Below are 27,589 nucleotides of genomic sequence, written 5' to 3' on the forward strand. Positions count from 1 at the left end.
AATACATATATCTGAATAAATGTAGAAATCAGCCATTTACCGCAATATAGTTAGAGAGCTGGCCATATGATTTACCATATATTTTTTAAATAAAATGTTTTATTTTATTCCATTCCATCTATTGTAAAAAAAACATATGGCAAATCATATGGCCAGCGTATGCTTGATATGACCCAATTGAAAAAACGCCGCTTGCCGAGCGTATTTTGTAAGAGATTGTTATAGAGATATGCTAATATTTATTCATGCCTTCTCTTTTCCTTGGGAAGCCTGAGGATATTTGTGGTCTTCCGGAATGGTTCTTCAGGGCAGAACAGAATTATCACTACATCCAATTTCGTAATTTAGTTTCTAAAAGATGAAAGGTTGCCGATTTGTTGCCAAAATTAAAGTTCGGTGATTACTGTGAACAAATAAACTAGATATGGGTATGAAAGTCTGTAGTTTTATGCGAATTTTAAGTACTTAATATTCTTTAAACATTATGTATATAAAAATTTAGATTAAAAAAAATTATGGCGTCATAATTCCTGGTATTCGAAGACCTTGATGCCCATCACTTTTGTTTTTGTATACATAAGTTACGCATACTTTACAATCAGTACTTTTAGCAATGGTATTATAATAGTATTTCATAAGCATGCCATGATTTTAACAAGTTACCTGTAAGTAAATGACATTCATTCACAACTAGTTATTGACAAGTTTACATTTTCCAAATTTTTAGTAATGTTTTCATGTATTTCTGACATTCTACACACATAATTACTCAGTATTATTTCATACACCGAACAGTGAAGTATTAACTTAAACAGTGAAAATGGCAACTAGTAAGGATATTGGTACAGTAGTTGAAGCAAACAACAAATTTGGTTATGATGTTTATAAAGTAAGCAGGTTATTTTAATTAGATTTTCTTAACACTTTTAAATGATTTTCATTCACCGGTTTTTCACTGGTACAAGCTAATTTTAGTGTCGACATCTAAGAGTCTTATTGTCAACTAAAATAATGGAATATTCAAAATCTAATTCCAAAGGGTTTAGAATTCACAGATGAATGTTTTTGATTCAAAATAAACTGCGAGTTACGAGTTTTGTATAATTATTTAATAAAAATAATAAATGCTTCTTATATTAGGTAGTTTTTAGTTTTTGCTCTGTACCGGTAAAAAAAAGAACTGAAGCTAAGAACTGAGTTAACTATATACTTCGGGATCAAAAATCTGCATTATTGTTAATAATAAATATAAAATTGTTAAATTACATAAAATACAGCTATATTATCAATTGCTATAAAATGTGATAGCAAGTTGCTATCACATTACATGCTATCTTATCACTTTCCCCCGCTTAATCCGCCCCAAACAACTTTACATTCATCCCTGGACAATTACAACCTTCGGTCTGGCTTTGACCATGAATCTCGAATTTAGTATAGATATTAGCCGAGAAAGTATAATGGTATAATAACATCTATGTATTGTAAGAAACTTTGGTTTATAGTCTTGATTGTAGTCCCAAGTCCTATTCTGCTGTATAAAATATAATACCGTGAAGTTTCATAATCCGACCAGTAGTTTTTGGGCGAAACCGTAACAAAACGTTCACGATTAGAATATATAGATAGAAGATTTATTTATATGGGTATATTACAAATACACTTAACGCTTAACGTTTCATAAATATCTCAAGCTTATCCCAATATTTGGATCTTTTCCAAAATGAAATTTGATTATGAATCAGTCGCCATACTGTAATAAATGGTTTGAAATTTTACGCCAGTGTCTTCATGTCTGTTAGAGAGAGTAAGAAAATAGAAATTGAATGTACGATATTTTTTTTTACACTTTTGGTTCTTAAAAACAAATTTAACTCTACAAATATTAAAGATGACAGTCAACGAATCCTTATATCAATCATTCTTTAAATTAATTATTTTGGTTAATTCTCTAAATTACTTTGCTCTCCATGATAATGAAACACCCCATCCATATACAAATAACGCTAAAATATACTGATTCAATTTAAGAAAAGTGTTAAAAGTTTAGAATAGTAATTAAATTTTGGGAGTCCTTTTATTTGAGCTTCCAAATCAAAGGGCTTAAAATCTATTATATCTATGCCCACGCAGACAAGATGGGTCTAGATTCCTATCATTGCTTAGTATTTATTGCTGCTATGAGAACTTGGGCTATTAAATAATCTTTAAGTAACAACATAATCTTATCACTAGACAAGCGAACACTCCCAATTATGTCAGACCAGAAATACTTAATTTTCCTTCGGTAAAACGTATATTTTTTCTAGCTGATAAAAATAATGCATTGTATATAATTATATATTGTAATTATTCTCTATACTTTGTTATCAATAATTAAAAATGCAAATGATAACCACATAATCATAAATATTTTATTATTTATTTAATATGGAACAAATATTTTTAATTTATAAATAATTATATTTAAATACCTATTTAAAAGTCTAATACTAGATAAGAAGCAAATTTTTTTCTTTAACGGATGTGGTAAAATGTAGTTTATCGATGTAAAAATGTTAAAGGGTACATAATTAACAGATGTTATACATATTTACCAAATTGTGTTTGCAAATAAATAAAAACAAACTCATTGCAAAACTAATTTTGTCCCTTTTATCCTATGTCGCCAAAAAGAATTTTTGCATTTGTTATTTCCTATTTATTATAATTACGGGTCTGCTTCATAAGAGAAGTTAATTAACAAAAAACGCAAAAAAAAATTGTTTATTGAAGCGAAAAATTTACGCGTCACTTTCGTTATGAACACCAAAAGAAAGTAACTTTAATGAATTAATTAATAAAATTCTGTTCAAATTGTATTTATATCGCATAATAATTCAATCGGCCTCGTAGAATCCTGGAGGCAAGCGTGGGGCGTCTCCGAATAGTGCTTCGTCAATCTAACATTTTTATTTAAAAATTTTTTTCTAAAATCGTTAGTTTTCGGAGTAAATACGATTAAAAATTGTCGCTATTGCATTTAAACGAAAGAAAACACGCTAGCTACTGAAAAATGCTTTAGCCAAAAGTTGTGAAGGGCGACAGAGGATATTCGCTTGTGTCCATGACTGTGCTAAAATTCTAGTTTCACGATCAGGTGACCTTGACCTTTAAATGATATTGAAAATTTACCTAGGCTTAAAAAACCTTGAAAATTTTTGCTTAACATTTTTTCTAAAGCTAGCGTATTTTTTTCGATTAAATGCAATAATAACATATGTTTAAGCCGTATTTCCTCCGAAAGCTAACGATTATCGAAAAAAAAATTTTTAATGAAAAATGTTAGCTTTTTAATGAGGATTAACTTTCTAATTTAAAGTGTTATTTTATCTTTTACCTTATAAAATGTAAATTGGCTAACGTAACCCGAAGAACTAGGCCCAATCTGGTGTCAGAATATGATGTCCCCCATATCAAACTCTGCAACTTTTGTTTAAGTTATTTTTTGATTGGTTAACTACAAATCGAGTTATAATCCAAAATATATCAAAATGATTAACCCTGCCTGTATATATTTCGCAGCCAACTGGCTTAATTAATCGTTCAATTAACAAGTACTTTTCTCTCCATAAATCGATAAAAATAAAACAATAAAAACAAAATAACTGTTAAATATTATTTCGGGTTTATTTGTTTTTGCCTAAGAAAGTTTGGGCCTAACCTTTTTACCAAACAGGGCCTTTTAACTAGCGATATGTTCAGTCATTCAATCAAACAGCTAGCCAAATGACTAGGGTTGGTAATGTTAAAGTACTTGTCTAGCCTAATCATTTAAATTTAAGCGCTTGAACCTTAAACTTGGCGCTGAAACCCACACACTGTCAATATGATATCGGCAAGCAATAATATTGTTGGTGATTTTCTCAGTTTGACTGCGTTCCGATTCAATTTAAGAACTTGGAGGCTAAATTTCTCATGCCCGTTATATTAATTTTAACCTAAAAAACTTGTATTATGGAAGCTATATTATTTTGTAATCTAAATGATAATTATTTTGAATTTTCAGTTACTTAGCAAGGCATCATTGGAGAAGTCGCCCAACAAACCTGAAAATATACTGTTATGCCCATTATCAGTGGAAACAATATTAGCTTTAACTTTTGTTGGAGCTAAAGGTGTAACAGCGGAGGAAATGAGTACAGTGTTAAAGTTTCCAAACGATGCATGTAAAGTGTCAAATGGCTTCTTAGATCTTACTGCACAATTAAAATCGAAAGATGTTATTATAAGAATAGCAAACAAGGTTTTTGTAGATAAGGAGGTAAAATTAACGGAGGAATTTCAACAAGCCGCTGTAAAATATTTTGATTCGGAAACTGAATCCATTGATATGAAAGATAAAGCTTCACTGGACAAAATAAATGGTTGGGTTGCACAAAAAACAGAAAATAAAATTCCTACAATTCTAGAAGACTTGGATGACGATACTGTATCCGTACTTGTAAATGCTATTTACTTTAATGGAAAGTGGGAAAACCCATTTAAGACAACTCCAGTACCAATGCAATTCTATTTGAAGCCCGAAGAAAGTATTGAAGTGCCTGCAATTCAACGTAAAGGAAAATATAGGTATTTTGAGGATGAAACTGTACAAATCGTTGAAATACCCTACAAGGGTAAGGAATTCAGTCTTATAATTGCTTTACCACGCGAAAATGGTCTTCCAAGTACTTTAGAAGAAATTTTCCCAGTGGATTACCAAAGTAAATTAGACCGTGAAGTTGAAGTTGATGTTACCATTCCAAAGTTTAAAATTGAGAGTAAAATTGATTTTACATCCATATTGCAAGAAGTAAGTTTTGTTTTTTAATTGCATTTAAGTGTATGAGATTTTCAAGAAAAGGATAGTGCTATTATTGTGCTATTTATACTACTACTTGTAACAAAAAGTTCTGTACATTACAGTTACAGTGTTCTTAAGTTTTTTTAAATAATTTTTAGAACTGCTCGTTTAAAAAAAGCAGTGACGCATTTACCATTTAATGACCTCCACAAAAAAGGGCATCCACGCAGTTGATTTAAGCAATGCTCCGGAAATGGCTCTAAAATTTCAACATAGGAAAGTTTCTCTTAGATCAAATTTTGCCTTGGCACCGAGAGTTTTTATGAATGGTTGCAAAAACATCTAATTCTGTGGGATGGAACTTTAAATCTAACTTGCGTTATTTACGGATTTTAAAATCTTTTAATTGCAAATAGCACTATAACATTAAAATTGTAAAAATGATAGCCTTTTTAAATTTAAACCCGTTTTTAGTTATTCAATTGGGCAAAATATGGCGAATAGGCTAAATTTTCTAATAGATAATTCTAGACATCATTACTCAACCAGGATCAGACAGGAAAAATATCTTTTTTAAGACTATGGCTGAGAGATTATGATTTTGGATTGAAAATAATATTTTCTGATTACAGAGTAAAAAAACCTAGCATCTACGCCGCTAGTATCACAGCATTTGAAATGTATTTAGAAAAAAAGAAAATCTTCAATTAAGCCTCTACTTAAGTCTTAACTTTATCATTTGTATAATAAACATTATTTAGCTACGAGTGTCATAAAGTGAGATTATCGGGAAAAGCGAGAAAGTTTTTCATGATATATGGGTACTTTTTACCCGTTACACAAGATAGGCCCCTTTGTATCTCCTCTCTGTACCTCCTTCACAGCGTTTAAGGTGATGAATGAAATGTATTGTTATATCTTTAACATAATTTTTATTTAATTCTAGATGGGAATGACAACAGCATTTAGTGGTGAAGCCGATTTTTCTGGATTAATTGACCCTAAAAGTGTAAGAACTAATGTCGCAATCAGTAAAGTAATTCAGAAATGCTTTATTGATGTCAATGAAGAAGGAACTGAAGCAGCTGCTGCAACAGCAGGTAATTTTAATATTGTTATTAATTTGCTTTTATGTTTTTATGCTTTGCTTGATTTTTTCGTAATAAAATTGAAGTTTTTGCAATTTTTTGTACTCTGAATCTCCGTAACGTAATAAATAACTTTTGGAAGCAATAAAAGGTTTTCTATTAAGAATGATATAACTTTAAACTTAAACAACTTTTGTATGAGATATTATAAATTTTTTTATTTATTTTAAAGAGTATTTTATGCCAATTTGTGTGATATTTGATATCAGCCCTATGCGATAAATACAATTGAAATCATCAACTGCTTTGTTTATGCTTACTTTTGAAATTTGGAAATTTTCTAATAAATCATTTAGTACTCAGTAGTTCAAACTGAAGCGTTGTTCGATTAGGCATGTAAGGTTGCATGATTATTTTCTCATATTAGTTGCATCGAAGTTGTGATTTCCATGTGGCTGCTATCATATATCACCATCAAATACTCAAATAAAAAAAATAAAAAGTTTTCTAATATATCATACACTAGTCTTTTAATTTAAGTTTATATTCTTCATTCTTAACGAAAAACTTTTTATATACAATAATTTTTCTATATGACTAAATACTGATAAAATAGCGCAGTAATAGTAGTAATCCTTCTCTGATAATAGCCGAGCTCAATTAGATATAAGTGTCAAAGATCCGAGCCCCAATTATAATCCAGTTTTTTGAATTAGGATAGTTTTTGTTCTGTTTTTTCTTTTGCTAATTTCAAAATGTAATAAGAAATAAAGGGAATACAATTTTTATTTACATATATAACAAAAATTACAAAATTATTCGCTGATAATGTCAGATATTGTTATGAAGAATTTCAAAGTAAAGAAATTTTGAATACAAATTGTCGCTTATATTTTCATTCTTTATAAAATTAGTCCACAGTTCGTATTAGTCATAGTTTTATTGATTACCATACTTTTGAAACTTCGTGTGTGAGTTAGTATTGTCTACATTTTTCATTTGAAAAAATCTTCGAAAATGCTGCATTTTCATTCTCGGAATCCTAAAAATTTTTATATGCGTCACAACCTTCAAGTTGATTATTTACTATTGTTTTTTGTCATGGCGGGCACTGTTTTGTAAATTGTCGAGTAATATCACTTTACCATTTGCTATTCAATTATCTTTTTAGAATAACAAAAAATTACGATTATTTATCATTTTTAAAATTTTCCAAAATAAGAATTTTTTTAAAGACGCTCCTGGTGGAAAAAATATTTGAAGAAAGAATAAGTCTTAATAAGTTTTAAAAACTCTGAAAAAGTCTCAGGAACTCTGAAAAAGTCTTAAGAACTCTGAATAACTCTAAATTTTTCAACGTTTTTGGACTGTCTAATTAGAGTTATCCAGACTTATTAAATCTGAATTAGAGGTTCAAAAACGTTGAGAAATTCAGAGTTATTCCGAGTTCCCAAGACTTTTTCTGAGAACCTAAAACTTCTTAATTTTTAAGACCTATTCTTTCTTCAAATTTTTGTCCTACCAAGGATGAAATAACGAGCGAATGAACACATCGTACAAAATTTCAGTGTCCGAACTTCAATTAATTGGTGACTCGATAATGAAGACCAGGTTTGATATTATGAATGGGATTATTTGTATATGTAGATCGAACGGAACGTTCATTTTGTTAAAAGTTTCGAAGAATAGCTGCGGTTGCCATTTAGCTAGTATTGTATGCCATTCAAAATGGCCAAAAATATTCTTTCAAATAAAGATATTAAAGATATTTCATTTAAAACTCTTTTAAGTTTAAAGTTCGGTCACTTTTAATGAAAAACCCACTATCAGACGATAACATGGATTTTTAATTTTATTTTAATCATCTTTATAACATTAAAATTTATCTTTGAATTCAGATAATACAGGAAGGGTGGCTATAACATTTTTCTCGATGATCTCGTTTTCAGGACTCCGGTCCACTTCGAAGACTTATAAAATCTTGTATCTTTTTAAGTAGATCAAAATGAATGTTAGTATTATCAGAGAGGATATATTACGCTTTTGGGCCTCTTAAAATCGAGATAAACTAGTTGGCTAGTGCTGAGCATAAAAATTTTAAAAGTAATTTCAATTATTCATGAATTTACTTATTTCAAATTTGTATGGTTAGCATTAGTGCCCTTGTTTAATAAACGGGGCTTGTTAATCTCGAGCAATACCGACTAATTAAATACCCGGACAATTCAAATTAAAATTATTTCTAATAACATTAGATTTAAACTGCTTATTTTTCTTTGTATAGTTTTCAAACTTATTTTCTGAAATTGTTAATTATTCATAATTTGGTCGGGTATAAAAAAATTAGATATCACTGAAAATATTGGAAATGTGAAGTTGATAATTTTAAAAAATACGATGTCTTCTATTCTTTTCCAGTAAAATGTCGTAGACGAAGATGTGTAGATGAGTTTTTCTGCTTTATAGCTGATCATCCGTTTTATTTTTCTTTATTGAATGTATCATTACAAACTTCAATTTTTATTGGTTATTGTAATACTCTCCCTTCATTAGATATATCCCTGGAAAATGATACTGTTTATTAGTCACGAATAAATAATGCAAATATTATTGTGCAACAAGTGGGGTAATTGTACATAGAGCTTCGTATTCGCTCATATGAGTAATGAACAACATTAAGTGTTGCTCATAGATCGTTTTATTTATTAGAGAATAAGTACTACATAAGCGCTCGCTGTTTGAGACACGTAAATCGTTTTGCACGGTTGCATGTTAATATTAGCATAGTCCATTGAGAGTTTATTGAACGATATCGCGTTCACTAAGAGAGTACTTACCTCGCATATTTTAAAACATAGATTTCTTATTTTTTAAATTTTGTAAAACGAACCGTTTTGGCTTGTTTTTATCCTTTTTTTAGACATTTGACATTGTAATTTTGTTGATTAATAATTTATAAATCTAATTATTATACGATTTGCTGTTATTTTGAAAATTATTTTAACGGCTTAAAATTTCCCAACATGAAATACATTTTTTATCTTAGGGAGATTATATCAGTCAAATTAATAGAAAATTGACATTTAGGTATAATTTTTTTCTTTCTTGCACAACTTAAAATTTGTAGTTTTGAATAAAGCAGCGTTTAATGTTTTTCGTTTTACGTAATTTAAGTTGAGACAGAGCTGTTACCTAATCGAAAAAAAGCTTATACAAGAATAAGTTCTAAACAAATATTATAGAGTTTTAAAAAGTTGTACACCACTGTGGGACAGTCTTTTCTCAATACTGATAAGAGATAGAGGCATACTTTCAATTGAAAAAGTTGTTCTTCACAAAAAAGTTGTTCTCCTACAACGAATAATAGCGAATACTTTCAGTAGAAATCTAAAGCAAAATTTCTTTTATTAGAAAATAACTGAAGTTAGTGGTAATAGCTTTTTTTTTTAATTATAGGTCATTTTTAGTGTCACTTGGGGTAAACTTTTATAATTTAGAGTCAAATTAATTAGGCTTTGTACTGAAACACAACTTTCCAATTTAAAGTATGCATCTTATGTCTTATCAGTAATGAGCAAACGTTGACTTTTTAAAAGGCAAACGTAAGTCCAATCACTGAGTGCTGATCCAGTACAATTTTTTTACGAGTTGCAGCTTAGTCTTAAGGTAGTTCCTCCGCGACCGTCCAGTCAAAAAGTTTTGGACTAATACTATCATTCAGTGCATTAACTGTGCTATGACTATTATACATATACCATATATTATTTTGACAAGACTGTAGTTCCTCACTACTGATTCTAGTATACATATAAGCACACACACTATGACATATGCCTTTAACATTAGTCTTCATATCTTTTCCACAAAAATCATCGCTAAAACGAGTTATTTATTTAAGTTTTTTATCGAAACTATATGGTAAATAATTTTTATTTTTATTTATATATTTTCTAAATATAGTATTCTACATTATATTAGTTTTTCATAGAGATGGTGGACGTCATTCATTGGTAAATAAATATAATATTTGTAAATTTGTGTATTTTTATACACTTCTCCCATGTACACGTACAAATTGCGTCACTTTTAATTGCTAATATCTCATGTATGGCATGGTAAATCATCTTCTAATTTTAACAGCAAGTGTATTATGAATTAAATATTTTATATTCTGAGTTTTGAGAAATTCTTGGAATATCACTTTCGTGTAGGTACTACCTTAAGTTAAATAGGACTCTATATATTTTTCTACAGAAATATTTAGAATTAAAATATTAGTTTTGATATTTATTTTAATTTTTTGAATCTCTTGCCCGTCAAGATTTCCAGTATCTTGTTTACCTTTTGTTTTTAAAACTGCCTACGGATGTCAAATTTGAAAAACCGAGCTTGAGGCCTACAAATTTGTAATCCGCGCTCTCAGGGTATGTAAACAAAATCTTAAGTACAATAAATACCTAAAGATTCTTTTTTGGGTACGTTTCTAAATACAAACCGTCATGCCAATTAGTACGATATGATTCCATCAATTTATATTGTTCAAATGTAAATTGATGACATCATGGCGTGTTAATTAACATTATTGATTATATTTTGGAAATACAGATAAATATTTAAACTGCCTTTTAAGTATTAAAAAGATGTTAGTCGAAAATTTTTGATTTTTTTAAAATAATATATTTTATTAGTATATTTATCAAAATTATAAGTTATTATTATTATTATTTTTGATAAAAAAAATCAAATAGTTTATCTGAAACTGAAGGTGCATGCAAATTAACATTAAAAATACAATGACTTTCTAATTATAGACTGACAATAAAGAACTTAAAAATAATTTATTGATAAAATATCTACATATTTATATATTATACAAATTTTTTTAATTTAAATTATGTATTTTTATTGTGGACACGGAATATGATGCAAAAGTAAATAAAATGCCTTAATTAAAATATTCACAGGATTCTAGTTTTTGTTTTTTATTTTACAATTTCCCCTATTACTTTTTAACAAGACTTGGTTCTTTTAAATAAATGCGCCATTTTAATGTTTATGTCAATATTTTATGTAGTGATCATAATTACCAGCTCTTGAAATGTTTTCAAATGTCAAATATAGATGGCAATATAAGTCTGATAATGGTTCTGATTCTGATAATGAAGACCGAGCGTTCCGTAAACTTTGTGGTGAAAATTGACTTTTTTAAATTTCTTTGTTTGTTTGTCTGTTCTAGTCTCAATCATTTTAGCAAAGAATCTAGAATATTTTTACTATCATTATTTCAAAATTACTATCTCTATGATATTCTTGTGTTACAGTACGCTGTGTACGCGTGAAATGTGCTATAATTCGTCCACCAAAAATATATAAATTTACAGCGGATCATCCATTTTCCTACTTTCTCAAGCATAACAAATTAAATACAAACTTTTTTGTGGGTAGTGTTTCGAAGCCGGTTTACGTTACAAAAAATTAATTTTGTAAGTAAAATTATTTTCAAAATTGTTACTATTCCAAATCTTTTTATAATACCTATGGGGTTAACACCTTTCTAGATTTTCTAGAAAAACATACATCTTCCGTTCAGTAAATAAAAGAAATTTTGGATTATTTGTTTCATAGTCAGGTATTATTACAATTATTTGAAGGATATTTTTTTAAATTGTGAAAAAGCTTATGGTATACAAAAGATCAAAAATTTGATATAGCATCATAATTCGGTGATATTATTAGATTAATTTAGCTATCTGCCGCTGATTTATCTCCCTACTTCCTGGAACTTAAAGGTGGCAACCCTAAATAATACAAGGTTTAATTTAAGTTTCTCGAGAAATTTTGAATTTATAAGTTTCTCTTTTTTTAAATTAATGATAACCCCGAAATCTTCCGAAAGCCGAAATTCCTTCTTTAAAACCCATGTATTCGATTTGCACAGTACTGTACAAATATTGGTTTAGGAACCCTGAGAGAGATTTTTTGTATTTCACTATAATACCATACTTTTGAGCTAAAAGTTAGATTGAACTTTCTATAGACGTTTAGTAAAATTTTCTAAAACATAATGAATAGGTAGGTACATTTAAACGCTACCAATGTAGTTAATTACACCTGTAAAATACATTTATCGCTTGGTGGCCAGAAAATCTTTAACCAAATTTTACAGAAACTAACTAATTTAGCAAAGAAACTCGAATGTTTTTTTATAATTTTAATCAAAAATTACCATATCTTTTTGATGTTCTTGTGTTACAGTAAGCTGTGTTTTCAAATGTGCTATAATTCGTCCACCAAAAATATATAAGTTCACAGCGGATCATCCATTTTACTGCATACTTAATCATAGCAAATTAAATACGAAAGTTTTTGTGGGTAGTGTTTCAAAACCGGCTTATGTTACAAAAAATTAATTTAGTAAGTAAAATTATTTTCAAAATTTTTAATATACTTTCTAAATCTGTCTTTAATACCTACCTACAATGATTTTTTTTTTGTCAGTCAATTCATAGCTTTTTTTATTTGATAATTAATTAAAAAAATTTTAAACTATAAAATGAACTTACTTATCAAAATGGTAAAGATTGGTAAAATGCCAAATAATGTTGATCCTATATACAAATTGTCAGGAGGTGTAAATTTTATCAACTATATTAAAAAAAATAACTTTGAAAACAAAAAAAAAACTTAAAGAACTCTTAAAGGACTACAGCATTCTTAAAACCAAATAAGATACAGGAAATGTTTTTATAGAAAATGTAATACACTCTGTTCTGTAGAATCACATGGCTTTCTTTTCCGTCGGAAAGTGCTGCATCTCGTGGTGGTTTTTTCTTACTTCATAAAATTATAAAAAAAAGCAATCTTAATGCTTGCGCAAAGGCTTTTGCAATACAAGTTCTTGCTATTTCATTATATGCTTTTAGTCTTTTGCAATGCGAATTTCTCAATCCATTTGTTTCAGACAGAATGTTGTCGAGAAGTTTACCTATGGTTGAATATTTTATAGCTAATAGGCCATTTGTTTTTCAACTAATGAACAGATCCGCTGCAATGCCTTTGTTTATTGGATGTGTGAATCATCCTAGATAAAAGTTAACGTATTTTTTTCTGGTAATAATTTTTACACTTATCATTTGACTATTATTTGTATAAAACAGTTTTGTGACCGATTAAATAACAGATTAAGGTGATTCTAAACTTTTGATGATGGAAACAAAACTGGAAGGGTCTGTGGTCCATACAGACATAGCGTAGGCGTTAAGCACTTAAAAAATTTAAGCGAAATAGTCTAAATGTTTTATATCAAATTAAATATCTTGTAGAGAAAGTATCAACAACAATTGCTATATTAAAACATACTGTAATATTTTTTAGTTCATAGGGTAATTGCTTTCATTTAGTTGATAAAATTACAGACAAGTGTCCGATAGCAAAATGACGAATGAAGAAAGCGCGGATTAAAGCTTCAATCGTATACTCTAAAAGCAATCACATTCATAACACATTGATAAAGACTATATGCTTGTGCCGCATTTTTCATTTTTGGTTTGTACTCATTGGCAACATATTAATCTATATATATAAAAGAAAGGCGTGTTAGTTACTCCACTTATAACTCAAGAACGGCTGAACCGATTTAGCTGAAAATTGGCAGGGAGGTAGTTTAGAGCCAGGAGAAGGACATAGGATGAAATAGGATTGACAGCATTCCCGTGTGACTTGACATGAAACGTCAGTCACTATAAAACGTGGTATAACAAAAAAGAATCAGACTTGGAATAACAACACGCAAATGACAGCTATGTAATTGACGTATAATGACAGATATGTAATGACGTATGGATGACAATTTGATATTTGTAAGAAATCAATAATAAAACTATTTCTATTAAATAAATAATTAACAAATATAATGTAATGATAGTGCCATTGCCCATTCGTAAAAAGTGAAGTGAACTTTAAAACTCGGTATGGTTGAAAATTTGAGTTTTTAGGTGAAGTGAAGTTTAATTAATAATGCCGCGACCAAGACGATCGAATATTGCCATTAAGGCGGAACAAAGTTCGCCGGGTCAGCTAGTAGTTGCTGGTTCAAAACTTACTTGACCATTTTCTCATGTTAATTTCTTAATCCTTTTAGATTGTGTAACATCACGGCTTTTATTAAATGATACATACTTGAAATTTCTTGAGTGTCCTCCTTTTGACGAGTCTGAGAAACTTTTCTCTACGATTTTTTAAGAAATGGCTGCGTTTTCACATGAGCCTATTGACGTCATATTATCGTTCTGAAAAAACCCAGCAGGAAATTTGTCGGACACTATGTCCACTTTATAATATTAATGATTATTAAACAATAAAATATTTTGTCCGACAAAAATACTGCATCGATGAGCATTGGCTACCACTTCGAACATGCTTTAATTATTTATTTTTTTTAAATACGTACATGGTTCACTTTTGCTGAATTGTTTAATAATTATTGATGTTATCAAGTGGTTATAGTGTCCGACAAATTTCCTGCTGCGTATTTTCAAAACGATAGCTTAAAGGAAACCACTCACGAAGTTTCAAGTATGTAGTTATGATTAAAAAAACTCGTGGTGTCCCACGGTCTATTTATGTACACAGTAGTGACATGGTTTGCAACAAGTTGTCAATTATTTTTGAAAATTGCCTAATATTTATGAACTATTTATGCAGACCGTACTTAGCTACGGTGCAAAAAAAATTGAGCGATATTTTAGTTGAATTCTCATATTTAGATTGCACTAAATCTATGCAAAAATCAGAATTTTATAAATTCTGTATTATCAGAATATAAAAATTGTATTGCGAATAATTCTGAAACGTTTACTTATTTAATTAGATCTTACAGCAACATAATTAAATTAAATTTGTCGATAGTGAATTATCTTTTAAGATTGGTTAAACAATGTTCTTCTAATTAACTTTTCTCTGTAGATAACTTTTCTTTACTATTTCTAAACTGCTCTGGTAAATTTGGATCGTATTGTCATAGCCTCTCGTAGATAGGTACTATTGAGTTATTATTTCTTTCATTCATCAATTATTATGTTCCATCTCTTAGTGTAGTAGTTCAAAGGTTAAGCGATTCCACCTTGCATTTTGGGATACCGTAACGAAAGGTTGTACGGTTGTTTTTTACTCACCCAAAAAATTTGCATAAAAAAGTTTTCCGAAAAAGTGAAAATTCAAAAAACATTTAAAGCAATTAAATTTGAAGAACCAAAAAATAATGTAAGTTTTGTATTTTTCACACTTTCTATAATTGAAATCAAAGGTTTTTTCGACAAAATTGGCCTCCCACTCCCCTATAGATTTTTTCAGGATCTAGAACCGTAAAAGTCGATCTTAGATCGAAAAACCGGGTCCAATTGATACCTGTATCATATTTCGTTCTGGTACTCCAAAATGCAAGGTGAAATGCAAGTCTTTACTAATTTTTTGTATAATTGTACTAATATTTTTTGCATGTCAAATACACTTTTTTGCCGTAGCTTCAAAAAACTAATTATATAATTTATCTATTAGTAAATTTTTTTTGAATTCGCAAAAAAAAAACTTTTTTAGTTTGTATGATGCGTCGATCGTTGCTAGTGTTTGAAAATGAACCTATACGATTCTACGCCAATCGTCCATTCGCTTTTCATCTTACTCAAACGTCCAAGATGGTATCATTATTTGTGGGCAGTGTTACAAAGCCTTCTTCTTAAGGTACGCAAATTTTTATTATTGTTAATTTGCTGGGTTATTATAACTTTTTCGAATTAAGGAAATATATTTTTTAAGTCTTCTAAACACTTTCTTGTTTTGCTCTTGTTTATAGGATATATGTATAATAATCCCGACTGTTTTCTGATCTCGATTTCTCGAATGCGATCTAATTCGACATGTTCTGTACTTTTTGATTTTAAATATAGCGTCATTTTTTTATTTAAAAAATGACGTATTATTTTTATTATTTATTGGCTGTACCCTGCCACGTTCCCTTGTGTTGTTTAACAACTGGTAAATTTTATAAAATTTGATCAACACCCCATAGAAGAGTGCACAAATTTTAAACGGCTGAACTGATTTTCATGTAAATTACAGTTTTGTAATGTACACGTCATGCTCTTTTATTTGATACTGGTATTTTTTTTGAAAATATTTGATTGTTCATCCTCACTTCCACCCTCATATTCCCTTGCGTCGGCGGTTACAGTTTTGCTATTTACAAATCACACTCTTTTATTTGATAATCCACTTGGGTATATTCGAAAAAATTCGGTTGTTCATCTTCAGCCGCCATCCCTCATATTCCACTTTCGCCGGGGGTTAAATATAGATTTTAAAAAAATTTTGATTTTTTCGAAAACCAAAATAATTGTGTTAGTTTTTTAAACTTTTCTAATTTATTAAAAATAATGCAAACACTAACATTCAACACTTTGTATGCAGGGTATTTCAACAAGTAACTCAGTCAATTGATTGTGGTATTTCCAGTATGAATGCACTAGTCGACAAATTTGGCCTATTTTTTTCACAGACTCAAAATAATGTTAGCTGTGAGATCCCGAAGTTGCAGAATTTTTGGTCTTTTAGATTATGAGGTAATCAGCCTCAAAGTTCACGATTTTCTCATTAAAAGCATGTAAAGCTCACTGCCCTCCCAGCTATTTTTTACGATATTAAAAAATTATTTCGACAGAATTGAAAAAAAGTAGAAGAGTTGAAAGGAGTGTTTTTAGAATGAAATTAAAAAAAAAAATTAGAAATTAATTTTCGTTTTAGAGATATTAATTTTGACGTAAACTGATCAAAATTGGAAACTTCCAACTTAGGCATAGTTTTCTCGTGTTTTAAATGGCCAAAATTTGGGATTCGACACTTTGGGATTTAATAGTATGCCCTAATAAGTTCTTAAATTTAAATTCTCGTTATTATTCCGAATTATGCCGAAAAAATTTTTACCATAGCTTTTGCATAAGAACTGCAAATATCGTGCTGGAAATACGTTACCTACTCTGCTCTTTTCTTCCAAATTTAATTCAAGATCCACACCAAGATTTTGTATTTGATAAATTAAAGCGTTTTTGAGGCATTATAAGACTCTATTTTTTTCGATTGTTTCAGTTAAAATGATAAAGAAAAAATGTATGAAATATTCTTTTATATTCTACGCAAATCAGCCATTTATATTTCAACTTATTGAAAAACAAAAAAATATTGTGTTATTTATGGGAAATGTTTTTAGTCCATGATTCAAAAGGTAGGAACTTTGAAAGAGCCTTGAATGTAAAATGAAATAAATCAGTTGGTTTTCAATTTTGACCTAATAATAATTTGTGATTTTGAATGTTTTCATACTTTGTTTACCAACTACTAATATTTTAATAACAAAATTGATTGGTTTTAATAACAAAATTTAGGCTTTTTTATTTTGATTATTGATTTTTTTATGTTTTGAATTCGTAATTCCATTTTTAATACAAATGCTTAGGGCTATAGTTTATCAATCTTTTATCTATGAGTGACATACAGGAAAATATTATTTCTACTTTTTACTATAATAAAAGCTTGTTCTTTAAAAAGTATTTTTAGATAATAATATTTAAATATCTAAAAATAAAATATCTAAAGAAGAACATAAAGTAAATTCGTTTTGTTCAAATTGTGCCGTATGTGTAAATAGTTATAATGTCATTTCAAAAAAAATTGAAACTTCGTAATATTTTAACTGTACAGCTACCCGTGAAAACCGTAATATTTCTTCATTTAGGAATCTTTCTGTGTGTAAATTGTCTTCTAGAACTACGAGGTTTTACTTCTCTCCTGAAGACTGTAGTTATTGATTTCAATACGTTATTTATTTTATTAAAAGGGGAATATTTTGATTAAGTTATAGAAAAATCTCGGGAAAAACTGGATTATATATCAGAATATCTCCGATGATTTTTTTTTAATCGAAAAAAGGTAAAACTGAGATCATAATAGATCTAGTTATTATTTATTTTACATTTAGAATGGATCTTCGTCAAGTATCGACCCAAAATAATCACAATATTATATGATCCTGGCGCAAAAACCTTCCCAATGGACAACATTATATAACAATTAATATTCGTTTTCTCAATTTTGTGATAATTTTATTTAATATAAAGTAGAAGTTTTGAATTCAACGCTTAAGAAATTGTATCAAACAAGCAAAGATGTTTGATCTGAAGCTTTTTATTTATTTGTGCCTTTTCGCTTAGTGCAGAACCAAAATTAGCGCTGCCTAGTAGAAATATTTATACCTAAATAATACTCAACTTCACAAGGTAGGCAGGCTAATATCATTTATTTAAATAATACTCTATTATTTTCTTATGTATAATTAAGTTGTTCCAATGTTTATGATAATTATCTTACGTGAAGAAAAATCTATAAAATAATTTTCGCTCATTCAAATATTCTAAATACTTAGAAGTACTTTTTTTTAAATATTATTCAGTTAGTTATTTACTACGTCGCTAGCTCTGTTCTGCACTCAACCGATATGTCTTTAAAATCTGCTCTTAAATTTTACCGAATAAAATTTTTTTACAGTCACACTGTTTGATTCGTTTAATTTGGAATTTGTTGCAAATAGACCGTTTTGTTTTCAATTGTTTTTCAAGAAATTTGGATGTGCCATATTTATGGGAAAATGTAACAATCCATTTCCGCAAAAAACTGAAGTTTCATATGATGTATAGTCTATTCCTTATTTAGTTGATGGATTTCTTTCACGTAAGATAGATATTTTGGATTAAAATTTTTCAATTTTTAATTATACTAAGGAGTAGTGCTCGATTTCTATACTAAGTTTCTATAGAGATACCAGTATCCTTCCTAGGGTAAGAGGATTCTAAATTTTTAGCTCGGAAGAAACAATTTTTATATTACTACAAAAAAACCCATTTTGGGGACTGTTTAAGTTGTCTGACCATCCTAATAGATTATTGTCCAAACGAATCGCGCTCTGCAAAGAAGTTATCGACAATATTGTTTAATTTATCGAGATTAATATCTGTAAAAACGCATTATTGGTTAGTAATTCAAACAGTTTGTAATAAATGAATTGCTGAATTATGAAATCAGAAAATAATTCTTTTTCTCGGAATTTTATTACGGTTATTCATAATGATATGATATCTTTGCAATTGAACTATACTTATCGCAAAATAGTAACGAGCAGTACTTCTGGTGACGCTAAAAAGTAACGAAGGAGTCGGTTCCCAACCTAAAAGGCTCTGAGTAAAAAAATTCTTACTACAAAATCGAATTTTGATAACTTTTATTTACCTATTTTCTTTTACAGTTCAAATAGTTTTACTTTCGGCGAGTTTAGAACCCATATTTGCGGCAAATATACCTTTTTATTTTCAATTATGTCATGTGAAATCTGGACGTATGATATTTATTGGAAAATGCAACAACCCAATGATAGAAAATGAAAATGTATTCAACCCACAAGCTTTAAATATTCAATATTTGTAGATATGTACTTTTTATGGAATTAAAAATTGCTGATTGATCGTACCAAGTTCAAGATTTTATTTTATGTTTTCAAGTTTTTATGATTTTCTCTAAACAGAAACACCACTATGTGTCTGAAATTATTGCTTAATATTTCTAGGAAAATGTTTATATTTTTATTTTTAAACGATTCCTAAAAAAATGTAAGATGCAGTAAATACGATGCTTAAAGGTTAAACCAATAAGTATCTGATTAGCAAATTATTGTATTTATTAGATAAATTGTAATAAAATTATTTTCAAAAAATTTTCTTACTTAATAACTCTAATAATTATTTGCTACTAATTAATTACTACTAACTTACTTAATAATTATTTTCATTTTACTGCCATTAAGCGAGAAATTTCAAATTTTGTGATTAAGAACATAATCTAGAATATAATATCTTTGGAAATATTTGATCTACATAAAACAATACATGATAAGTTGGTAAATTTCATGGCACGAGTGTTGACAATTGTCACGTTAAGGTTTTCACGTCAAGTTTTACATTGAACGAAACCTTTGATTTCTAAATGCCATTTTGTAAATTTTCGAGTTTTATTAATAACAATGATTGTTATTTTTTCCTCGGTAGTTATTTCAAAAAGCGGAAATGTCATATTTTCTAAGTTGATAAAAATATTAATAGCTTAATATTATTATCAATGTCATTTTTGCTTACAATCATCATAAACAAAATTTTTAAGTGATTCAATCTGTGTTTGAAATGACGATTATTTGTTATTTTTGCAAACTGACATTTGATTTCACCTTGTTTTGCATTATCTCTAATTGAACCTCCTATCAGTTTGAATGTTTTATAATCCATGACTAAAAAGTCGCCGGCAAACCGTGATTTAATCATAATTGGGTAGCCAGAAAAATATTCAACAAGTAGCTCCAACTAGATTAAAAAAAGCCCAATGTGCGAATTTTATAGAGACTTTTTCCCTTCTCTTCCTGGATTATAGATTATCTTCTGGGTTGGATCTTATGGATGTATATGGACCTTTTGTTTTAGTGTTTGTGTTTTTATTACAAATGCTTAGAAAAAATGCTTACTAATAGCTAGTAGCACCAAAAAAATGTTCATAACACTTGCATGTCGAAAGCAGACTAATTCTGGAATTCTGGTGATAAGTAGCACAATTTGACAACACTGAAGATTATACAAAACATGTGTCGTCGCCTGTGTACTTGATTGCAATTATTATTGGCTACCAGGCATAGAAGGAAAAACGTCTATAATTTTGTTTCTTTCTATCTAGTCAAGAATTCACTAGCGTTTCCTATGTCTCTACAGCTCTATGGTATTATCTCTATGATATAATCTCTAATCATTGACTCGCTGCAAAGAGTTTATGCAATTTTGCGTGTTAAAGTTCAGTAGATAATTACGAAAAATCGCTAATTGTCTTTCAGTTATTTTGCATAACGGAATTATTCGGTAAAACAACTAACAGTTATGTAAAACTTTTACATAAGTACATTGATAAGTTTAAGTTGTCTGTTTGCAGGGAGTGCTAGACGATGGAGCGTGTGTTTGATTCTTTTGTGAACAGTGCGTATAAAAGAAAGTTTTACGTCACGAATTGTTTGTTAATATCTTTCAGAAAGCATGTTTAAATAACGCACATTCACATTATATGATTGCTATGTACGAACAAAATTTCACGCCTTGGAGAAGGAAAACAGCAAGTAATTAATACATTTTTGAATAATGCGTAGTCGTCCAAATATTACACAGTATTCGGACTTAAAAAATGTGCCTGAATAGTCCGAATACTGAATAGTAACCGGATATTCGTTCCAACTCTATTTTATACAGTAAAGGACTTTGTAAAAAACAGAAATTCTTCTACGTAGGATCCTTTTTCACCTAAATTATTTTTTTTTTACAGTTGAAATATGTACAGAATCATTATGGGATACATTGGAATACGAATTAGTAGCAAATAAAACCTTTTATTTTCAATTACGTCAAGTACCAAACGACTTTGTAATATTTATAGGAAAATGTAACAATCCATTGCAAGGAAATTAATTTTAAATTCAGAAGTATAATAGTTGCACATTTGGCTATGGAATTAATTCAATGTTACAGATTAATCGCACAAACTGATATTTGAGTGAGTTCTTTTTTATCCCTTTATATCGTGAATTAGAATAAGAAATACTAAAGCAAAATTTCATGACATTTGTCACAAGTATGGCCGTCTTTAATTGTTCGAATTACCCGGTTATTGAAATATAAATGATTGAGTTGTGATTGACCAAAAATGTTACTAGTTCTTTTAATCATCCTCCGTTTACAACCTTACGACCAGTGCTGTGGCCATCATTTTCCTTTTAACAATTATGTAATTTGATTTATTAACGGTCGCCATAATTGTTACGAATGATTTGAATGATGTTAATATCTAAGTATAAATAAAAATTTGACGTTACTACTTCGGGATGATTTCATCTAAATTGGAACTCTTCTTTTATTTCTACTTTTGATTTTTTTTTATTTTTGAAAATCAAAATCTCAAATTTTAAAGACGGTTAAAACTCTTTAAATATTTATACATATCTATACATTTTATAAGATATAAAAGAGTCGCAATCCACATCTGTCTGCCTATTTATACACTAACTCCTTCTTCGGGATTATATTTATTCGGATGCAAGAAATGACATATGAAAAGTCGATTGTAAAACCATGTGCGCAAAAGACAAAAAAATCATTCAAGATCAAAGGTCACTATAATAGGTATTTTTCAAATATCTCGTAAACTATTAAGTTTATGGAAGTTGTAGCTATTATAAAACTTTTTTTTGAGTTAATTTTTCATAAAATAGTTTCTTTACAAAATTTCCGAGAAAGCAATGGTTTTCGAAATGTTTAACTGAGAAAAGTTATAGTAAGTCGCTTACTCTTTTAATAAAATTAAATATTTTTTGAAATTTTCTTACCAAATATCTTGTGAACTATTAATAGCCTATACGGACATTTTGTACTGGACCTTTTTTTATGTAAAATTAACTCACGAATAAATTTCATAATAGCAAAAACTAACACTAAAACTGTCATAAACTTAATAGTTTACGAAAGACTTGAAAAGAACCTATTTCTGCGACGTTTGACCTTGAATAATTTCTTTTGCTCATATGATTTTTCAATGGACTTTTCGTAGGTCTTTTCTTGCATCTAAATAAAGATAAACCCGGTGAACAAATTTCGCCGATCGACCGATTATATTGTCTTTTATTTACAAGTATAACTTTCACACAAGTGTGAATTTTTAAATTTAATTATTTAATTGTGGTGTTAAAAGTATTTTGGTCAACTTTTTTATAAAAAAATATATATGGGGATGATCGTCAAAAAATTGTGAGGACGATACATCCATACAAAATCGGGAAAATTTTAAAAATCAAAGTAATGTAGAGTAGTTTTATACTCAAATTTCAATTTTAAAGTATGAGCAGGGCCTATTAACATATTTTTTTGATAATTTTAGGAATCATAAATACCTATGTAATTGTTTCAGTTATGGTAATGCCTTTATGTGGCCCAAAACCTTTCAAAAAATTCTATGCAAATAAACCATTTATATTTTTGCTAAAACAAAATAAAACAAATTGTTCACTATTTTTGGGCAAAGTAAAAAATCCCTAGTATCAGGTATGCATTGTGTACTTTTATTATATTTTTCCACTTGTACACGCACGCACCCACACCAAAAACCATACTCATTACGCACTCACGTCACTTACTATAGACTTTTTGTTAACTGTATCGCTAGTAATTCTATTATTTCGTCGGAAAAATTATTTGTTTTGGCACAATAACGTTTACTGAATTAAAAATATTCTCCACCCAAAAAGTTCGTTTTGCAATATTCTCTGTATTCAAAAGGAGTTCATATAAAACCACTGATCTCTCTATAACTGGATAGAATATCAATATGGCGTAAAATAAAATTAATGGCGTAAAACCATTCGGTGTATGCGCGATTATAATCGTCATATAGAGATCTCTATATTTTTATTTTAGTTCCAGCCACTTATTTGGTGGCGCTAATACGAGTATATATCTTTATATCTCATTCAGAGGATCTATATGTTATATATCTATGTACAAAACTAAAATACAAGTTTGAGTCTATATTTATTGCTTGATGGCAAGATTGTGTTCGTAAAATTGGGAATTCAACGTGTATTTTCATGTACTTTATCTCCGTGCTAAATGTTTGTAGAAATGCTTTTATTTTTGCTTTCTGACATAAAATGTAGTAGCTCTGGAAAAATCTGTCTGTGATGTCCGGTCCGTCATTAATAGTTAAAAATATATTATATTATATTATTAAAAAATATTTTTCTTTTTTGCAGTCGTCATGATGCGCTTATGTGCTGTTGTGTATGATATACCCAAGGTTTATGCAAACAAACCGTTCCACTTTCAACTTTTACATCGACCTTCAAAATGTCCATTATTTACTGGAAAATGTAACAATCCCACTTCAAATTCATAAAAAAATTATTTAAATTTGTTACTAACTGCTTTTATATTACAAATTATTATTAATTAATAAATGCACAATGTTTTGTTGAAATTGGTATTCTTTTATTTTTGATACTACCATGAATTTGTTATGGAATATTATAAAGTTGAGATACATCTCCAAAAGCATACAAATTGCAACGGTTTATTTTTTTTTCTTTAGAGCACTAGAGTTAATGAGCTCTGGCCTACCTTAAGATTTAACGGAATTAGAAAAAAATAGACCCGGAAAAAATAGACGAAAAAAATTTCTGTAATAGTGTCCCACTTTTGAACACAAGGGCTAAAAACTTCATAACCCAACCAATTCCTCTATAGTCGACAAACTCAATCCAACCAACTCGTAATTACAACAATACTCCGGGTCTATAAAATTTTCGGTCTATTTTTCCCGGATCTCTTTTCTTCGATTACCAATTGGGCTTCAGTTATTCAGCCTGACTCTAGGCCCCATTAATTGTTTTTAAAGATTTGTTCTGATAATTTCTTTATTTCGTTAATTAAAGAGTGGATTCTATTAGCTCAGACCACGTATCCATCATTAAGGTTATCAAGTGGTCATAGTGTCCACAAATTCTATGCCGGGTTTTTTCAGACTAATAGCTTAAATATGACGTTATCGTGCTCAATTGAAAACGCAGCATTTTCGAAAATAGTCGTAGAGACCAGTTTGGTAGACTCGCCAAAAGGAAGCCATTCAGCAAGTATGTATTAATCATTTCACATAGCACCCTTCTGTCCCACGGCCTCTTTGTTATTATACCGTTTTGAACTTATCATAACCTTACACATAATAATTTTCATTTTCCTTGGTCTATGAGTAGTGGATGTGTAAGTTTAAAACTTAGTCGTTATTCTTCTTCTAGCCCACGCCCCTGTTCGAGTTTTGAGAAAATATCAGCCCTAGTTACTCATTCCTATAATTTTCAAGAAAAATATTTTATCTCAATAAAATATATTTTTTCTTTTGCAGTCTCAATGGTGACCTACTGTGCTCTTGTGTTTGATATACCTAACTTTTATGCAAATAATCCATTTCAATTTCAACTTTTTCATCGTCCATCAAAGTGTCCATTATTTACTGGAAGGTGTAACAATCCCACTGGAAATTCTGGAAATTTATAAAAAAAATTTTAACTAATAAATGCACTATATTTTTTTGGAATTGGCTCTTTTATTATTTAATAACTCCTTGAATTTTCATGGATTTTAAATTTCAGGAATGCAGGGTTGACGAAATGTTTCAGAAACTAAAACTAAACATTAGTTTGCGATATTGTATAGTAAAAAATTGGAAATAAAAATATTTTATTGAAAATTTTGGTTTTCTCAAAGGATAATAGATCTTAGCTACAGTTGTTGATGGCTGCCCTGGCCTACTTTAAGATATCTTCATTTTGTTTGTAATATTAACAGACTTCACTTGTTTCTCTTCGCCTTTGGTATTAGAATTTTTTGAGAATTTGTTTTTTATTTTTATTTTTTTTATTTCTTGACTAATTATATTTTGTTTTAATATATATCTCTTCGATTTATTTACTGGACCTGTGATAGATTTGTAATGTAGATTTGCTTGATTTGTGAAGTCGATAAATGCCGAAGTTTAAGATCTGCACGATGCCGCTATCCAAAGTCTTTACATTCTACGTTCTATTATTTCTTTGGATAAACTGCTTATCTAAACTACATAAAAAATAAATTATTTAAATATAAAAATTTTTTTCAGTTGTTATGGTGGCTTGTTGTGCTGTTGTGTATGATATACCCCAGTTTTATGCAAATAAATCGTTCCACTTTCAACTTTTTCATCGGCCATCAAAATGCCCATTATTTACTGGAAGATGTTCCAATCCCACTTCAAATTCATAAAAAAATTATTTACGTTTGATTCTAACTGCTTATTTATATTGCTTGACTTTAATTTTCGTGTAAAAATATATTTACCAATAAATTCACTATATTTTGTTTAAATTAAGTGTTTTTGCTTGACTCCTTTTACTCCCCCCAGGATTGTTTTTTGTTTTATGGTGTAATGTACCATCAATTTGCATACACCTTAGTCCATTCTCTAATTTCTTGGCGGATAGTAATGTTCATGAGATAGCAAATATATGGAAACAAAGTTTAGTTATTAGAAGGAAACCAACTTAGAGACTGATTGTCCTACTTATTGATTCCATTGCGATATTTACAAAAATGGCTCTAAAAAACAGAAATGTAGGTTTTGATTCTAGGTACTACTTCTTTTATATCTTGTTGAATTTTTTTGGTTGATCTATGTTCCTTCATTAATCATTTTCTTAGAAATTTTTCTTTCATAAATATCGATATGTTTTCCTATTAGAGCTGCTAGTATTATGCTTCGTTCGTATAACTTATCCCACCAATAACAATATACAGTGTCTCTGAAAAATTGCACAACGCTCTACTACATATATTACAAGAAAAAGGTCGGATTTTTTTATTTTAAATTTGGCACGGAAGCACTGTTTTACCAGACACGTAAACCCCATGTAAAAATTAAGATTAATATCAACTCATTTACGTAGAATTCGGGAGGGTGTCTTTGTACTAAAACCCTCAAATTTCTGCGCCAAAGGAAGTAAAGGACTGTGAGTATAAAATTTAGATTAAGTAAGTTGTTTACTCCAAAAAGTACTTGGCACCACTCAATTTACCCTCGTGGCTAAGCCACTTTGCAGTAAAGTAAATGATGCTACACCAACTTATCTTAAGAAATGTCATAAATGGTAGAACGTTATCCATGCTTTTTAGGTCACTCTGTGCATGTATGATTTTCATTTCACTAGATCTGTGAAGTAGAAACATGTCAAGGTTTAATGCACGTTTGATTTCTCTCTCCTTACTTTTTTCTCTTCTCTAGCTCTGGAAATATGTCGTTTTAACTTAAAATAAAATTAAAAAATTTGTTTCGTAAAAATATTTTTTCCTTTTTGCAGTCGTGATGCAGGACTGTTGTATTGAGACATTCGGCATACCCGATTTTTATGCAAATAAACCGTTCCAATTTCAACTTTTACATCGACGATCAAAATGTTCTTTGTTGACTGGAAAATGTTTTAATGTTCCCCTAAATTAAAATAAAATGTATTGGCACTGTGATTAATTGATTTAAAAAATTTTTTTGTTAAAAGTTATTAACTAATAAATCCTCTATATTTTATTGAATATTGTCTTTTTTATTATTTTATTCGTTGAATTTCACAATTGCAAAACAAATATTTTGATAGAAGTCTAAATTTTATTCACGATTAGAGCCTCCAGGCGTTAATGTTTTCGTTGGAGTGGAGGTGAACACATTTTAGTTGATTTAAGAAAGAAAAATGTGATATTTTTGTTTATGGATTTTTTTGTTTGTCTTTTTCAGTAACCATGATGCTCTGTTCTGCTCCAATGTACCGTACACCACGTTTTTATGCAAATAAACCGTTCCAGTTTCAATTGTGTCATCGACCATCAAAATCCTCATTGTTCGCTGGAAGATGTGCTTATCCATGTTAATTTTCACTACAATTTTAAAATTTTTATCTTCACTGTTAACTACTTGTATATTAACT

General features: G+C 29.2%; 1 protein-coding gene across 28 annotated transcripts; it reads left to right on the top strand.

Moving 5' to 3' along the window:
* The first annotated feature begins 735 nt into the window (after positions 1-735).
* LOC123293803 (serpin B4-like) lies at positions 736-27,589 on the top strand. Of its 28 annotated transcripts, none has more exons than XM_044874726.1 (5): positions 736-889; positions 4,049-4,834; positions 5,772-5,925; positions 15,508-15,651; positions 27,400-27,538. In XM_044874726.1, exons 1-4 carry the CDS (start codon positions 821-823, stop codon positions 15,648-15,650), a joined length of 1,152 nt encoding a protein of 383 aa, XP_044730661.1. In that variant the 5' UTR covers positions 736-820; the 3' UTR covers position 15,651; positions 27,400-27,538. The 28 variants fall into 28 exon arrangements, 24 of the variants coding, with proteins under 24 accessions (XP_044730661.1, XP_044730655.1, XP_044730673.1 ...); XM_044874720.1 differs by lacking the exon at positions 15,508-15,651 and adding an exon at positions 12,169-12,327 and having other exon boundaries at positions 27,400-27,525; XM_044874738.1 differs by lacking the exon at positions 15,508-15,651 and adding an exon at positions 17,053-17,188 and having other exon boundaries at positions 27,400-27,484.

This window comes from Chrysoperla carnea, chromosome 2, assembly GCF_905475395.1.
Source record: "Chrysoperla carnea chromosome 2, inChrCarn1.1, whole genome shotgun sequence".
In the NCBI taxonomy this organism is placed as follows: Eukaryota; Metazoa; Arthropoda; class Insecta; order Neuroptera; family Chrysopidae; genus Chrysoperla; species Chrysoperla carnea.

Bases quoted from the DNA above. Each gene is read 5' to 3' on its own strand.
- LOC123293803 (XM_044874715.1), top strand. From the start codon at position 821: ATGGCAACTAGTAAGGATATTGGTACAGTAGTTGAAGCAAACAACAAA. The intron at 4,835-5,771 runs GTAAGTTTTGTT...ATTTAATTCTAG, and splicing joins TTACATCCATATTGCAAGAA to ATGGGAATGACAACAGCATT. The intron at 5,926-19,261 runs GTAATTTTAATA...TTTCTTTTACAG, and splicing joins AGCAGCTGCTGCAACAGCAG to TTCAAATAGTTTTACTTTCG.